The 15,156-nt window shown below is 37.5% G+C and overlaps 1 protein-coding gene across 1 annotated transcript in view; it reads left to right on the forward strand.

Moving 5' to 3' along the window:
- Positions 1-307: 307 nt before the first annotated feature.
- IDUA (alpha-L-iduronidase) overlaps positions 308-15,156 on the forward strand; it is a 287,029-nt gene continuing 272,180 nt past the window's right edge. Inside the window, exons 1-2 of the mRNA XM_053703291.1 lie at positions 308-536; positions 6,235-6,375. Coding sequence (XP_053559266.1) covers positions 406-536; positions 6,235-6,375 — 272 coding nt within the window. The 5' untranslated portion in view covers positions 308-405. The remainder of the gene's footprint in view (positions 537-6,234; positions 6,376-15,156) is intronic.

The raw sequence follows: 15,156 nt of genomic DNA on the forward strand, positions 1-15,156 counted from the left end.
TAAGTTGTATTATGACATATAAATATTGCCTAAATGACAGATGTTGTTTACACTTGGTTCCATCTCCTCTCCAAACTGTCCCATTTTAAAGATACAAATATAACAAAATTGAAACATGTTAATTTAAACAGAATGATTTCCTTGTTTCTTTGTCTTTTTACTGCCCTTACAGGACAGACTAGGAAGAACCCACTCTTATTTTGGAAAGGGGAGAACATTTGCTTCTTTGCTTTCTGATTGGAGGAATTAACTTAGAGGAAATACCTCCCCCCCTCTGTAACCTTTCCCCTTGAGTAATTTAGGAAATATACAGAGAACTAAGTCACAAGGCAGGCGTTGTGAAGTTTGTAATAAGATTATTCTGCTTGTTAAATTTGTAATCATATTTAATGCAATAACATAATCATGGGGACATTAAGACGTATTGTAGTTATGGCCATAATCCAAAGCATAGCATTTGGTAGTTATATTATTAATATAGATCCATCTAAAGACAGAAAGCCACTTAAACATTTCTGGAAAAGCACAGGATTTTGGTAAGTTAGAAATGAAAAAAGTAATTTAATACAGGATATCCATATTGCAGACGTAAAGAATAATAAACTAGCACGTCTCATAAACATCTAAAACTCTGCATTACATAGGGAAGTTGATTTAATTTATGCAAAATGTTCCACATGCATAAAAAAAAAGTACAGCCTAGCAACTCATTTTATTGATTTATTTTTCTAACAACAACATATATTGGTTTAAATATCCTGTTACCCCTAACCGTTTAGATTTGCATATTGTCTTAAAGGGACAGTAACTAACCATAATTTTACATGATTGTGCACTAGGTGCAGAATCATTAATCACAAGGATAGCCATACCTTTTTAAAATGATTTAAGATTATACTTTATGCATCTAAAAGAGTTCTCATCATTTCTTTATAGCCGTCTTTTTCGGTGATGCAGTTTTTTGTTTTTGTTTGACAAACCCTTGTTTTGGGCTTGCTGACATTGTGACATTCAGCATATTGTAATTCATTCCCACATTGGGTAAAGCTGCGTGATAGTGTGCGCTGTGATTAGGCAGCAAGTCTGCAACACGGTTTTAAAAAAACGAGGACAGAATCAGATATAAATTAATAATGAGAGCAAGTTTGAATGCATAAATGTATCATTTGAAATTGTTATAAAAAGGTACGGCTATCCTTATTATATATAATTTTGCACAAAATTATGTAAATTTTTTACCAATGTTTACAGTCCCTTTAACTACATCACAGGTAAATAAATCAGCTGATCAGTAACCATGGTTACTAACCTGCTCTCACCCATCAGCTGATTATTTCACCTGTGCTTTAGTTAAAGGGACACTGAACCCAAAAAATTTATTTTGGGATTCAGATAGAACATGAAATTTTAAGCGACTTTCTAATTTACTCCTATTATCAAATTTTCTTTATTCTCTTTATATCTTTATTTGAAATGCAAGAATGTAAGTTTATATGCCGGCCCATTTTTGGTGAACAACCTGGGTTGTCCTTGCTGATTGGTGGATAAATTCATCCACCAATAAAAACATGCTCTCCAGAGTTCTGAACCCAAAAAAAAAGCTTAGATGCCTTATTTTTCAAATAAAGATAGCAAGAGAACGAAGAAAAATTGGTAATAGGAGTCAATTAGAAAGTTGCTTAAAATTGCATGCTCTATCTGAATCACAAAAGAAAAAATTTGGGTTCAGTGTCCCTTTAAGATATAAGGAAAATCTGGCCTGTTATGGGTACTTGACGGACTAGAGTTGGTAAACATTGCCATAGATGCCCCCGACCTCATAAAATACAATGCAATTACTTAGGGCCCAATTATAAAAAACTTGTTAACATGGAGAAAATTTTTTTTTTTTGCCTTCTAAATTTCATAAATAATGTCGCTGAATCTGGCCACTAGTGGTGCAGGTGATCATGTTCCAGTAGGGCATGTAACTAGGAATAACGGCTTTTGTCTTTTAGAGAAGTACTCTCATGTCCCTTACGGTTAAAGGGACACTCAAATCAAAATAAACATTTATGATTCAGAAAGAGCATGCAGTTTTAAGACACTTTCCAATTTATTTCTATTATCAAATTTTGCACTTTTTTTTTTATTCACACTTTCTGGGGAACAAGATCCTACTGAGCATGTGCACAAGCTCACAGTGTATATATATATACTAGTCTGTGATTGGCTGATGTCTGTCATGTGATACAGGAGGGCTGGAAAATGGGAGAAAAAGTAAATTTGTCACAAAAAATCTACTCCTTTTTTGAAATTCAGATTAGGTGTTAAATTGTTGTGTTTTTATTATTCACTTGTTAATTATGCAATATTCTACTGCATTGAGTGATCCTTTAATTATTTTGCAGATGTTTGTGATTTTTACAGCAATATATTACATTTTTGAGAAACAGGAGGTTTTCCTTCTTAAAGCAAGAGGGACCTAGATAGCTTAAAATGGAGCCCCTGTATACAACACTAATTGCAAGGAAGATGTATAAATCGATTTGGATACTTTGTTGCGTGTGTTTCCTCTAGAAGGCCCTGGAGTATTTGTGGACATGACAAAATAATGGGAACAAAAGTCCTTGAGTTATAGAAGAGCATAATTGGGTAACCCTAGGTTCTGAATATGATTTAAAGGGCCATGAAAGAGGCATTATAGTCGAAAAATGACATGCTCTAATTCATAAGCACATGTCATTTTAAAACTAGCGACCCTGTAATGCCATGTGTTTAACCCCTACAAAGTACTATTTGGGATCCACAGAGCACTGCTAGTCTTGAGCTGAAACTGGCACTGATCTAATCAGCAGTGGGAGTCACACGACCCACAGGTGTACACATATTGCACATTCACATAAAATAATATTCATTACTCAAAACAAACTTACAAAGTGATATTAACACACTAACACACACTCTTATAATAAATAAATAAAATGATTCACCTGAGGAAACGGTCATAGAACCGAGAAACGCGTTGTGTTTTTATCTTGTTTTTAATCAACCTGCTTTTATACCTTGTACCTGAGATCTGGAATTTTGCGCATTGTGGTCTATTGGGGGTTTTACTGATCGCACTTGATTGTGGTACATCATACCCTTATCCACGCTTACGGTCTGTTTCCATACTCTGAAAGGATTTGGTTATTACACTGGTCCGATCTGTTAGTGTGGACAGATATACTGAGCGCATCAGACATACGGGTTACATTGCACTATATAGATACCATTGCCTGCCTTGTTCGGAGAGTGAGCCTGCTGGGGGAGACACTAGAATCATTATCCTAACTTATGTTATCTGCAGTATGAGTCAGCTGGATGGCTTCTAGCGGTTCAGCCTGCTTGTATAGCATCTCTGTTTGTGAGTACCGTTTCACATTGTTTATTCACATCACGTTTGAGTGACTTACTTCACCCTTAGGCACCTTCTTTTTTTCTTGTGTTTTCACACTCTTATAAATACTGTCACACACAATCACAGACAGTGACGATGACTCTGATACTCTGAATCACTTAAATACTTTGTTAAACATTCTTAGACAGTCACATTCAATAATCTCTCAAATTAGCAATCGTTATGGGGCATTGAGTGCCTCATGCAGAGACCATAAAGAATAGCCCAGACTCATGAAACTTAATCAAGTCTGATTCACTAGCACAGAAGTTATTATAAGTTTTTTAAAAAAAATAATATTAATGGTTGTGCTTAAATTTTAAGTTTGTGCCAAGCATCATTTTTCATTATAATCAAAGTCTTTAATAAGCTGTTTTAAAGTATTCATATACAGAGCATAATCACACAAATAAAGGTCAAAGACATACACTGGTAACTTCAATCACTCTCAACCAGAGTATTCACCAAATATTAACCCGGGAGTGGAGGAGAGCAGCGGCACAAACTGCCCTCCACTTCACATGGGGACCACAAGGCATGTGAGTTAAGGACCAGCCACAACACAGCCTGCTGGTTTACATCCACCTTACATGGAGATCGCAGACTTTCAGTGTCTACTTCCGACATGAATTTCTTCAACTTCACAAGTAATTCAACAAAAGTGGGCCCAAACTTGGAGTCAATATTTAGTAAAAAAGTTAGCTCTATCATCCAGACGAGTTACTTGTTTTTACCTCAGTAAATCTTTTCTACACACAAACACTATATTATACCAGTCGGGGAAAAAGAAGTGTCAGAAAATAAATTGTATTTGAGAGAGAAAAAGGGAGACATAGAGACCTAATACTATAGAAAACATTTAATGAGCAAAAGAGCTGTCTAATGTTAAAAAGGGAAACATATCTATCTGTCTGTCTATCTAGGTGTTTGTACAGGGAGTGCAGAATTATTAGGCAAGTTGTATTTTTGAGGATTAATTTTATTATTGAACAACAACCATGTTCTCAATGAACCCAAAAAACTAATTAATATCAAAGCTGAATAGTTTTGGAAGTAGTTTTTAGTTTGTCTTTAGTTATAGCTATTTTAGGGGGATATCTGTGTGTGCAGGTGACTATTACTGTGCATAATTATTAGGCAACTTAACAAAAAACAAATATATACCCATTTCAATTATTTATTTTTACCAGTGAAACCAATATAACATCTCAACATTCACAAATATACATTTCTGACATTCAAAAACAAAACAAAAACAAATCAGTGACCAATATAGCCACCTTTCTTTGCAAGGACACTCAAAAGCCTGCCATCCATGGATTCTGTCAGTGTTTTGATCTGTTCACCATCAACATTGCGTGCAGCAGCAACCACAGCCTCCCAGACACTGTTCAGAGAGGTGTACTGTTTTCCCTCCTTGTAAATCTCACATTTGATGATGGAGCACAGGTTCTCAATGGGGTTCAGATCAGGTGAACAAGGAGGCCATGTCATTAGATTTTCTTCTTTTATACCCTTTCTTGCCAGCCACGCTGTGGAGTACTTGGACGCGTGTGATGGAGCATTGTCCTGCATGAAAATCATGTTTTTCTTGAAGGATGCAGACTTCTTCCTGTACCACTGCTTGAAGAAGGTGTCTTCCAGAAACTGGCAGTAGGACTGGGAGTTGAGCTTGACTCCATCCTCAACCCGAAAAGGCCCCACAAGCTCATCTTTGATGATACCAGCCCAAACCAGTACTCCACCTCCACCTTACTGGCGTCTGAGTCGGACTGGAGCTCTCTGCCCTTTACCAATCCAGCCACGGGCCCATCCATCTGGACCATCAAGACTCACTCTCATTTCATCAGTTCATAAAACCTTAGAAAAATCAGTCTTGAGATATTTCTTGGCCCAGTCTTGACGTTTCAGCTTGTGTGTCTTGTTCAGTGGTGGTCGTCTTTCAGCCTTTCTTACCTTGGCCATGTCTCTGAGTATTGCTCACCTTGTGCTTTTGGGCACTCCAGTGATGTTGCAGCTCTGAAATATGGCCAAACTGGTGGCAAGTGGCATCTTGGCAACTGCACGCTTGACTTTTCTCAGTTCATGGGCAGTTATTTTGCGCCTTGGTTTTTCCACACGTTTCTTGCGACCCTGTTGACTATTTTGAATGAAACGCTTGATTGTTCGATGATCACGCTTCAGAAGCTTTGCAATTTTAAGAGTTCTGCATCCCTCTGCAAGATATCTCACTATTTTTGACTTTTCTGAGCCTGTCAAGTCCTTCTTTTGACCAATTTTGCCAAAGGAAAGGAAGTTGCCTAATAATTATGCACACCTGATATAGGGTGTTGATGTCATTAGACCACACCCCTTCTCATTACAGAGATGCACATCACCTAATATGCTTAATTGGTAGTAGGCATTCAAGCCTATACAGCTTGGAGTAAGACAACATGCATAAAGAGGATGATGTGGTCAAAATACTCATTTGCCTAATAATTATGCACACCTGATATAGGGTGTTGATGTCATTAGACCACACCCCTTCTCATTACAGAGATGCACATCACGTAATATGCTTAATTGGTAGCAGGCTTTCGAGCCTATACAGCTTGGAGTAAGACAACATGCATAAAGAGGATGATGTGGTCAAAATACTCATTTGCCTAATAATTCTGCACTCCCTGTATGTCTGTCTATCTATCAATCTATCTATCTTGTTGCAAAAATATTATAATTAGCTTGGTGTTATTTTATGTTTGAATTGAGATGTAGGAATTACAGTCATTCTAATGAAATCAATGCTGACACAAAAAATGTTTGTTTTGTAGCCCTCCTTTACCACACGACCAATCAGAAAACTATTTTCTTGGCAAAGATCAGAGACTGAACTTGGCTTACATTTCTTCGGTACCTCAGGGAGGCATTGTGCAAGTGCGCACACATTGGTTACTGGATCTTGTCACAGTTTCGTAAGTATCTAAAACGTTTTCAAATTATTGTTTGGATGGAAACTATGAAACATGTAGGTAGCATATAGATATGAGGAGAGGTAGTGCTGCTACAGTAAACTTCCGCAAAAGGACAAGGGTGAATGGATCAGACCAAGACCAAGAGAGGGGTGTGTGGAGCCAACCAAAGAGCGGAGGACAACCGCAAAAGGCTCAACAAAAATGAAAAAGGAAGGCTGCTGAGCAACAGGTGAAAAAAATGTTTTTTCCATTAAAAATAAAAACGGTAAAGACACAACAAGGCAAGGAAGGGTATTAGCCATCTAACATGTTTCGCGCAGACAAGCGCTTACTCATAGACGCTAAAAACACAGGTACCTTAGCGTCTATGAGTAAGCGCTTGTCTGCGCGAAACATGTTAGATGGCTAATACCCTTCCTTGCCTTGTTGTGTCTTTACCGTTTTTATTTTTAATAGAATAAACATTTTTTTCACCTGTTGCTCAGCAGCCTTCCTTTTTCATTTTTGTTTAGCATATAGATATACAGACATAAAATACACACTTTGGGGCCTATCTATCAAGCTCCGAATGGAGCTTGAGGCCCCGTGTTTCTTCAGACTCGCCAGAAACAGCAGTTATGAAGCAGCGGTCTAAAGACTGTTGCTCCATAACCCTGTCCGCCTGCTCTGATGAGGCGGACAGGAATCACCACAATTCAACCCGATCGAGTACGATCGGGTTGATTGACACCTCCCTGCTGGCGGCTATTTGGCCACGAGTCTGCAGGGGGTGGCGTTGCACCAGCAGCTCTTGTGAGCTGCTGGTGCAATGCTGAATACGGAGAGCGTATTGCTCTCCGCATTCAGCGATGTCTGTCGGACCTGATCCGCACTGTCGGATCAGGTCCGACAGACATTTGATAATTCGGCCTCTATGGCTATGTTTGTTGTAGAACATAAATGCAAAACTAAAGTCTCATAATTATAAAAGGCTAAAATAATATTGTCACATACCAAAAAACAGTAACAGTTCTCTAATCAAGGAAATACATTATAGTAGAAAAATGACATGCTCCTGAGCATTACTTTGCAGTGGTTGCTAGTGTTAAAATGACGTGGTCTAACAAATTATAACCTGTACTTTTTTCTACTATAATGTCCCTTTAAAGTAAAATTAAAGCCAAAACACTAATTCGAGTGACATAATCACATGTCCAGTTGAACATTTTAATCAAACCACTATTGAAATATCAAGGCAGGAAAGATCTGTGACCATTATCTTGATATTGCTGAAAGTGATATTGTACTTAAAGGGACACTCAATCAAAATTAAACTTTCATTATTCAGATAGAGCATGCCATTTTAAACAACTTTCCAATTTACTTCCATTAACTAAATGTGCACAGTCTTTTTATATTTCAACTTTTTGAGTCACCAGCTCCTACTGAGCATGTGCAAGAATAAGTGTGTATGCATTTGTGAATGGCTGATGGCTGTCACATGGTACGTGTATGCATTTGTTATTGGCTGATGGCTGTCACATGGTACAGGGGGAGTGGAAAAAGACATAACTTTTAAAATTGTCAGAAAAAAAAATCTACTACTCATTTGAAGTTCAGACTAAGTGTTATTGCATTGTCTTGTTATCTTGCATTTGTTGATTATGCAAATCTACTGTGTTGACTGGTCCTTTAAGGAGATTCTAACATGCATATGAAAGAAAAGCAGTTAAGCATCTTAAAATATTGTTTTCATGCTGATTGGGATAATTCCAACATATCTAAAGCTATGGATGAAAATGCATCCATAAGCCTTATAAGAAACTTTTGGATTTTATAAAATAGCAAATTGAAATAAAATATACTGTTCTTATGTGAACATACAGCTCTGTCTCATAGACACTTTAGTCATCACATTGTATCTGTTGTAAAGAACATAGACAAACAGGGGATGTAATGACTGTGGCATTTGGAGATCATATCAAGGTGACCAGAGATGTGCAGACAAGCAGGTATACCTTTTGAATGTTTTGATGAAAGATAAAATATATACCTATACCACAAATGTTCCTCTGGGATATCAACACAAATACGTTTTAGTTTAGATAATAGTAGTTTGAAGACTGGATGAGGATAAGAATAGAGCGCTGATATTGTCAACATTATCAAGATTTAACTGTTGCCATAGTCCAGTTGGCGAAACCCTATCAAGTAGTATCTAAGTAAAGTCCAGGAAGATATTGTTTATGGGCAAATGGTAATTTGATTGAATCACAGACAAGAATACCTAGCAAGATACATGGGGGCCTATCTATCAAGCTCCGAATGGAGCTTGACGCCCCGTGTTTCTGGCGAACCTGCAGGTTCGCCAGAAACAGCAGTTATGAAACAGAGGTCTAAAGACCGCTGCTCCATAACCCTGTCCGCCTGCTCTGAGCAGGCGGACAGACATCGCCGGAATTCAACCCGATCGAGTACGATCGGGTTGATTGACACCACCCTGCTGGCAGCCGATTGGCCACGAGTCTGCAGGGGGCAGCATTGCACCAGCATCTCACAAGAGCTGCTGGTGCAATGCTGAATATGGAGAGCGTATTGCTCTCCGCATTCAGCGATGTCTGTCGGACCTGATCCGCACTGTCGGATCAGGTCCGACAGACATATGATAAATAGGCCTCATGATGTAAATAGTAGCTAACAGAACAAATAAATATATAGTGGATAGCAGGAAATGATCAGCAGGTTGCAGTAACAGAAGAATGCCAGTAGGCAATGTCTTAGGCCACATTAGCAGGCGATAGCCAGCAGGATACAGTGTGAAAGCAATGGCTAGCAGGACACAGTAGTAAGGAATGGCCAAGAGGACACAGTATGCTATAAATGACCAGGAGGATACAGTATTCAGGCAGTAGCCAGCAAGAGTCAGAAGCAGGCAATGGCCATCAGGACACAGTAGCATGGAATGGCCAGGAGGACACAGTATGCATGTAATGGCCAACAGGACTTAATAGCAGGCAATAGCCAGCAAAATACAGTACTGAGCAGCAGAATACAGGGCTATCTAATTGTCAGACACAAAATGCAGGTGATGACTGTCAGGATACAGTATCAATCTATTGCCAGGAGGACACAGTAGAAGATAATGGCAAGAAGCACACAGTAGCAGGGGAGTAACAGGATACAGCAACAGGTATTGGTCAATAAAACACAGCAGTAGATGATTATAGCAAAAACTACTAGATTAATTATATTCAGATGGACTGAAATACTGTTAATAATGGTTTTTAATGCAAGGTATCTTTTTTATGCAAGATCATTACAACACTACTCAAAATGGTTTTATTTTTATTGACTTTGAATGATCTCATATGTTGGACCTTGTGAAAATCTGTGCAAAGTACTTCACACAGCTAAACTACAAAAAGGAGGACACATAAATAAATTTTATTTCAGGTAGTGTTGCTAAACATTTAGATCAGGGGTTGACAAATCTGATCAAAGTTTAGGAGCCAGTAAGAATATTTAGGGGCCAGAAAAACTTTTAGGAGCCAGACAGTGGTATTTGTATATAGATATATGGAAAATAACCCAAAACGTTAGGAGTCAAGGGTAAAATTCTAGGAGCCAGTGACTCCCTGGCTCCTGGGTTTGTCAAGCCCTGATTTAGAAATAGTAAATATTTGTATAACAAAAGAAGTAGATATGTAGATTATCAGTATGAAGTGGTTATTTAGCTTCCTGAGTCTTCATGCGCTTTATGATGTTGTCCTTTTTGGTGTGTTTGTTATATGTGCACGTTTTTCCATCAGCACATTAAAATGATACATGTCAGTACTAGGTCCAAATCCCACAAGCAGCGTAAGTGTAACATTGCGTATTGGAGCATCCTTATCTGTTATGCACCTGCTTCCTGCCACCCCCCTGCTCAGACCACAGTCACTCATATCTATGCTCATATGTACTAATGCTAATCACAGAAGCTTCATCTTTTGTGCCTGACATATTATGCTTGACTTGCAGTATAACTGGCCTTTGGTAATGTTGATTTCAACAATGTTTAATAGCACTTGTATGCATGTTGTGTAAGTTACAATAGTTTATATACTGGGTATTTAATGGGACTAGTAAGAAAAATGTATAGTGTACAGTACAGGCTAATTAATGATGAAGCATAGACATGGAGGCCCATTTATCAAGCTCTGGATGGACCCTAAAGACCGCTGCTCCATAACGCTGCCCGTCTGCTCTGAGCAGGCGGACAGAGATTGGAGGAATTCAACCTGATTAAGTACGATCAGGTTGATTGACACCCCTTGCAGGGGGCAGCGTTGCACCAGCAGCTCACAAGAACTGCTTGTGCAATGCTGAATACGGAGAGCGTATTGCTCTCCGCATTCAACAAGGTCTGTCGGACCTGATCCGAACTGTCGGATCAGGTCTGACAGACCTTTGTTAAATATCCAAAAAAACAATGGGAAAAACTCCTCTGTAGTAAAAATCCAAATTTTATTGTGATACAGGATCAGACATAAAAATCACAACGTTTCAGGGTTAGTACCCCTTAGTCATGTGATATAATACACTCCAGAACACACCTGTTTAAATAGGCTAACAAGGTATTTTAACCCCTTATATACTCATTAGGTGAAATGAATCACAACAATATAGTTACTGCCCTCTTCTGGACAAGGGTGAAATTACATATATATAAAACAGATATTCAAGCCTCAAAGATATATACATATTTACATAGTGTCAAGCAGTAATATTTTATGCAAAAAAAGCAGCATCTTTCCACATTATTAGTTACAAAAAATCATTGATTGAAAATTGAGAAATTACATATATAGAAGGAAATATGTTTATTTAAAAAAGGTTACCAAACTAATACATTTATTCAGAACAATTTTCAAAAAAGATTTAAATAGAGAAAATTGTCACAACAAAATTATTTCAGCAACTACTTAATAAATTCATTTTGCAACTTTATATATCCTTTTGTACCAGACCGATTAGATGATTCTATCTAGAAAAACTCAAACCATTATCACTACACATTTATGATGTTTATAATTGGTATTGCCCACACCATCAGAGTATAACTGAACAAATACTGTTAGACATAGAGTGATAACTCATTATCTAAAGTTCATACTCAAATGTAGTGAGCAAGCTCAATTTATATCAAGGGAAAACACCCCATCAATAAAAAACTGACCAGTTGATTTCAATATTCATCCCCTTCGGTTCCAGGGTATCCAATTTAAAGATCCAAAAGGTTTCACGTTGTTTTAACAACAGTTCCCTGTTGCCACCACGTTTCGGCATCTTAATGTGGTCGATAACCTGGAACCGAAGTTGGCTGATATGATGTCCTGCTGATAAAAAATGGTGAGCCACAGGTGCAGTGATGACCTTACACCTAATGTTACTTTTGTGCTCAGTGATGCGGTCCCCAACCCGTCTGGTGGACTCGCCCACATAGGCCTGCCCACAAGGGCATTTAATCAAATAGATGACATAACTAGTATTACAAGTGTAAAAATCTCTATATTTGAATTTATAGCCTGTCTGTGGATGTACAAAGTATGGACTTTTGATGATTGAACCACAATTTATACAGCCTAAACAAGGAAAAATCCCAAATTTTCCTTAGTAATATATCCCTGTTGGGGGGACCTGCCAGGACCCACATCAGCCTTAATCAAGGAATCTCTTAAGCTCTTGCTATGCTTATAGGCTGGCATTGGATACTGGCAGAACCCCTCAACATTAGGAATACAATTCTGTAGGATGTCCCAATGTTTACGTATGATGCGTGTAATTTGTTGGCTCTGTCTACAAAACCTGGAGACAAAAAACATTCTTTTATTTTTATTACGAGGAGGTCTAGGTTTAAGTAAAATGTCTCTATCAACTGTAGCTACAGATTGAATAGTCTCAGTGATTAATGTCCTAGGGTATCCTCTCTGGATACATTTCTCACCCATCTCAGATAATCTAGTTAAAGATGTATCTGTATCATCCACGATCCGTTTGACTCTAAGCATCTGACTCCGTGGAAGTGATTTTACCAAGGGTAAAGGATGGGCACTCTCGTAGAGGAGTAGACTATTTCTATCAGTGGTTTTCCTAAATAGATCAGTCTTGAAACCCAGACCATGCTTAATTACAGTGACATCTAAGAAGTCAATACTGGATTCACTCCATACCAACTTCAACTGTATATTGTTGGTAGAGCAGTTCAAATCTGCTACAAAGGACTGCAACTCTCCAACATCACCAAGCCAAATCCCAAAGATATTGTCGATGTAGCTCCACCAGGGGGCGCCACATCGAAGAAACTCAGGATGTTCAAAAACAAACTTTTCCTCGAACAAATTCATAAAAATGTTGGCATAATTAGGTATCAATCACATTACAAGACAGAAAATAAAGCCTTTAAAGCAATAGTAAAATCAAAATTGATCTTTCTTAGTTTAGATGGAGCATACAATTAAAAAAAACGCCTTCCAATTTACTTCTGTTATCAAATGTGCTTCACTATCTTGGTATCTTTTCTTGAAGAGTAAACTAGGTAGGTTCATAGGACTTCAGGAGTGTGCAGATGTCTTTAACACTCAATGGGGTAGATTTATTATGCTGTGGATACAGCTGTTTCTGCAACCGGAAACAAAAGTTAAGAAGCAGTGGTCGTAATACCGCTGCTCCTTAACTCATCCGCCACCTCTGAGGTGGCAGACAGCAATCATTCCGTTTGCTTGTCCAATGTTATATGCCGACAGCGTATGCTGTCGGCATTTAGCGATGTCGGGCGGACATGATCCGCTACAGCTGATCATGTCCGCCCGACACTTGATAAATCTACCCCTTTGTCAGCAGTGTTTGGAACAATTTTTATAGTATTGTTATACATTGTTGCCGACACTGCTGCTATAAAGTTCTAAAGTCATGTGCACACTTCCGAGGTCCTATGAGCCTACCTAGTTTACTCTTCAACAAAGGAGAATGAAGCAAATTTGATAATAGAAGTAAATTAGAATGTTTTATAAAACTTCACTTTTTTCTTTTTTTTTTGAGTTTTCAAAAGAGCTTTATTGACCATCATGTTCAGAGTACACAAAACTTCACACTTTATTTGAATCATAAAAGTTTAATTTTGACTTTACAGTCCCTTTAAAAAAAAGGTTAGTAGCAAAAATGCTTTTCATTTTTGTTTCTGGCAATACAATTTCTCAACAACTACATTATACATATATACTAATGACAATTTGAAACTAGTAAAAAATGACTGTTTTATGTCCCTTTAAACAGCAAGATAAGCATTCTTTCACCCGTTTTTATATAAATACATGTCTGTCATGAGTCTTCACCAAACTGCTGCTCCATGTCAGTTTGCATATTTGGAACGTATAGATCATTGTTTCTCAACCGCGGTCCTCAAGTACCCCCAACAGGCCAGGTTTTCATTATAGCTGAACCAGTGCACAGGTGAAATAATCAGCTGATGTGTGAGAGCAGGTTAGTTACCATGGTTACTGATCAGCTGATTACTTCACCTGTGCACTGGTTCAGCTATAATGAAAACCTGGCCTGTTGGGGTACTTGAGAACTGCGGTTGAAAAGCACTGTTATAGATGATAATTAACACCTTGTTTTAACAGCATTTGCTAATCTCCTAATAACAGACTTCAGTATGGAAGAAAAACATTCCTCCTCCTTTTATTTAATCTTGAATATCTATCACTATTGTTTGAAGACCTCCTAAAAAAAACTTAATGTTGACCTAAAAATTGGAATAAGCCATAGTTTTCCATTTACAATTATAATCATTGAATGAGAGTGAAATAATTAATCTGGGAACGACTATATAAATCTTGTCTATATCTGCTCTTGTGCAGGTGATGTGTATTAAAAGGACCTTGTACGACAACATTTTTCTGTTATCCATATGTCAGAAAATAATAAACAGATATATAGACATTTTTTTGTGCTGAACTAAATACAAACTTAACTATCTAAATATAATTAAACCAGTATTAGTTGTGCACTTCCTGTCACCTACTACTGCTCAATGAAGATTGTTAGGAAGGGATTATCAGCCAATTAAAATTAACAAGAAGTACATATCAACCAATGGGCATTGATAAGCAGGGGCTATGATGCAGCTATATTAGTTTCAAAATACACCGAACAAAGTTTTATCTTTTTCATATAAAAAAACACTATGTTTTGATGCTGCTATTTCATACGGATGGAAGAAAATGATTGATTATTGTACCTTTCAGCCTTCTTCTTGTCCAAAGTAAAATATACAGTTATCTTGTAAGATGACTATTCTCAATGTGATTTTTGTAACAATATATGCTTGATTTAAAGGGAAATTTAAAACAGTAGAACTGCATAATTAACGCATAATAAAAAGACAATGCAAACAAACTTAATTTGATTTCCAAATAAGTAGTAGATTCTTTTCTAACAAATTTCAAAGTTAGTTCAATTTTCTTTCCCCCTTCATCATGTGACAGCGATCAGCCAATCACAAAATGAATATATGTATATATTGTGAATTCTTGCACATGCTCAGTAGGAGCTAGTGCCTCAGAAAGTGTATAAAAAGACTGTGTACATTGTGATAATGGAAGTGTTGCTTACAATTGCGTTACATATCTGACTTTAATGTTCCTTTAATTCTGTGCCTGCTTGAATATATGGTGATTATAAATCTAGATCTAGATAACAGTGAATCTACAATTTTCAAACTGAATAATTCTTGCTTTAGTTGAGGCAATAATGTACACA

The sequence above is a fragment of the Bombina bombina genome, chromosome 2 (assembly GCF_027579735.1).
Source record: "Bombina bombina isolate aBomBom1 chromosome 2, aBomBom1.pri, whole genome shotgun sequence".
NCBI classification, from domain to species: domain Eukaryota; kingdom Metazoa; phylum Chordata; class Amphibia; order Anura; family Bombinatoridae; genus Bombina; species Bombina bombina.